The following is a 1,110-nucleotide window of genomic DNA, read 5'->3' as shown; positions in this document are numbered from 1 at the left end:
CGAAGGAAGATGTACAAAAGTATCAAGCGCAGTACATAGAGGCGCTGAGGAGTCTATTCGACAGCTACAAGGGCGTGTACGCTGTTGATCCCAACGCCACCCTGGAGATTTTTTAAGCTGTAAGCAGCACGACTGCCATACCGCATCTTTGCATTTCCCAAAGCGTGTTGTTCCTTTGCTTGACATGAATGCAAAGAACTACTGCTTACATGTACAGTACTATTTTATGATTCCGTCGTTGGTATCATCGTGGCTCGAATTGCAGTTGGCCGTTCACAAGGTTCATCGTTTGAGCTTGAATCCCCAGTCCTTAAAGATCGTGAGGCACTGAAGGCCAACGCCTTTGTCTAAGATACCTACTGTAGTACGTTTTTATTTATCTTTTTCATTCTCTATCTCACTGTTCTACCTCTTCAAAGTCGTCCTCTACAAACAGTGGAACCTCATCCATCATTCTCGACTTGAAAGGCTTGATCGATCGCTTGACTAGGGCCGTTCCCGTGTTTGTTGGCTCGAGTGTTTTCTTTTTTGCTGCTGCGGTGGCGTTTTTGACAGGGGTCTTCAGTTGTGCAATTTTTGAAGCCGGAACATGTGCTCTGACGACGATCTCACTAGATGCCGTCATCGTTGGTGTGTGGCCGCCATCCCGAACGACCCTGAGAGGAAACACTTCCGATTTCAGCTCTAGACTGCGACTCCGAGTCGCTGGCATCAGAGCCACCGTCACTTGCAGCGCGTGCGGGCTTCCGGGCTCGAATTTTGCGCTTGCGTCTGATTGAGGGATCTAGCACTAAGCTTTACTGAAGACAAATCTTTCCAATAGTATGCTTTTTAATATCCATATTTCTTCAATAAGTTTCCGTTAAACTAATTATTTATAATTGATAATCTGATATTTTTTGGGTTTTATTTTATGCTATCTCTTATAAATTGCCTTTCTTTTTGGCATCAAATATTTTCCTTTAATTTAATACCATAGGTAATAGTATTATATATTTTTTTGCAATAAGAAGTACCAAATTCAGCGATGAGCGACGAGTATTCTCAACAGAGCAAATCAGTAGTTTAACAGAATGGTTGTTGTTTTAAGGAGCAGATACCATTACATGT

The 1,110-nt window shown here is 42.6% G+C and overlaps 1 protein-coding gene across 1 annotated transcript; it reads right to left on the bottom strand.

Annotated features, from left to right (window-relative positions):
• Positions 1-397: 397 nt before the first annotated feature.
• Positions 398-625, bottom strand: PITG_20293 (uncharacterized protein; the record flags this gene model as incomplete). The annotated part of the gene is made up of 1 exon (XM_002895867.1): positions 398-625. One exon carries the CDS (start codon positions 623-625, stop codon positions 398-400), a length of 228 nt encoding a protein of 75 aa, XP_002895913.1.
• Between the last annotated feature and the right edge of the window lie 485 nt (positions 626-1,110).

The sequence above is a fragment of the Phytophthora infestans genome, genomic scaffold, assembly GCF_000142945.1.
Source record: "Phytophthora infestans T30-4 supercont1.125 genomic scaffold, whole genome shotgun sequence".
Classification (NCBI taxonomy): Eukaryota; Oomycota; class Peronosporomycetes; order Peronosporales; family Peronosporaceae; genus Phytophthora; species Phytophthora infestans.
This window is presented reverse-complemented; position numbering and strand designations above follow the sequence as displayed.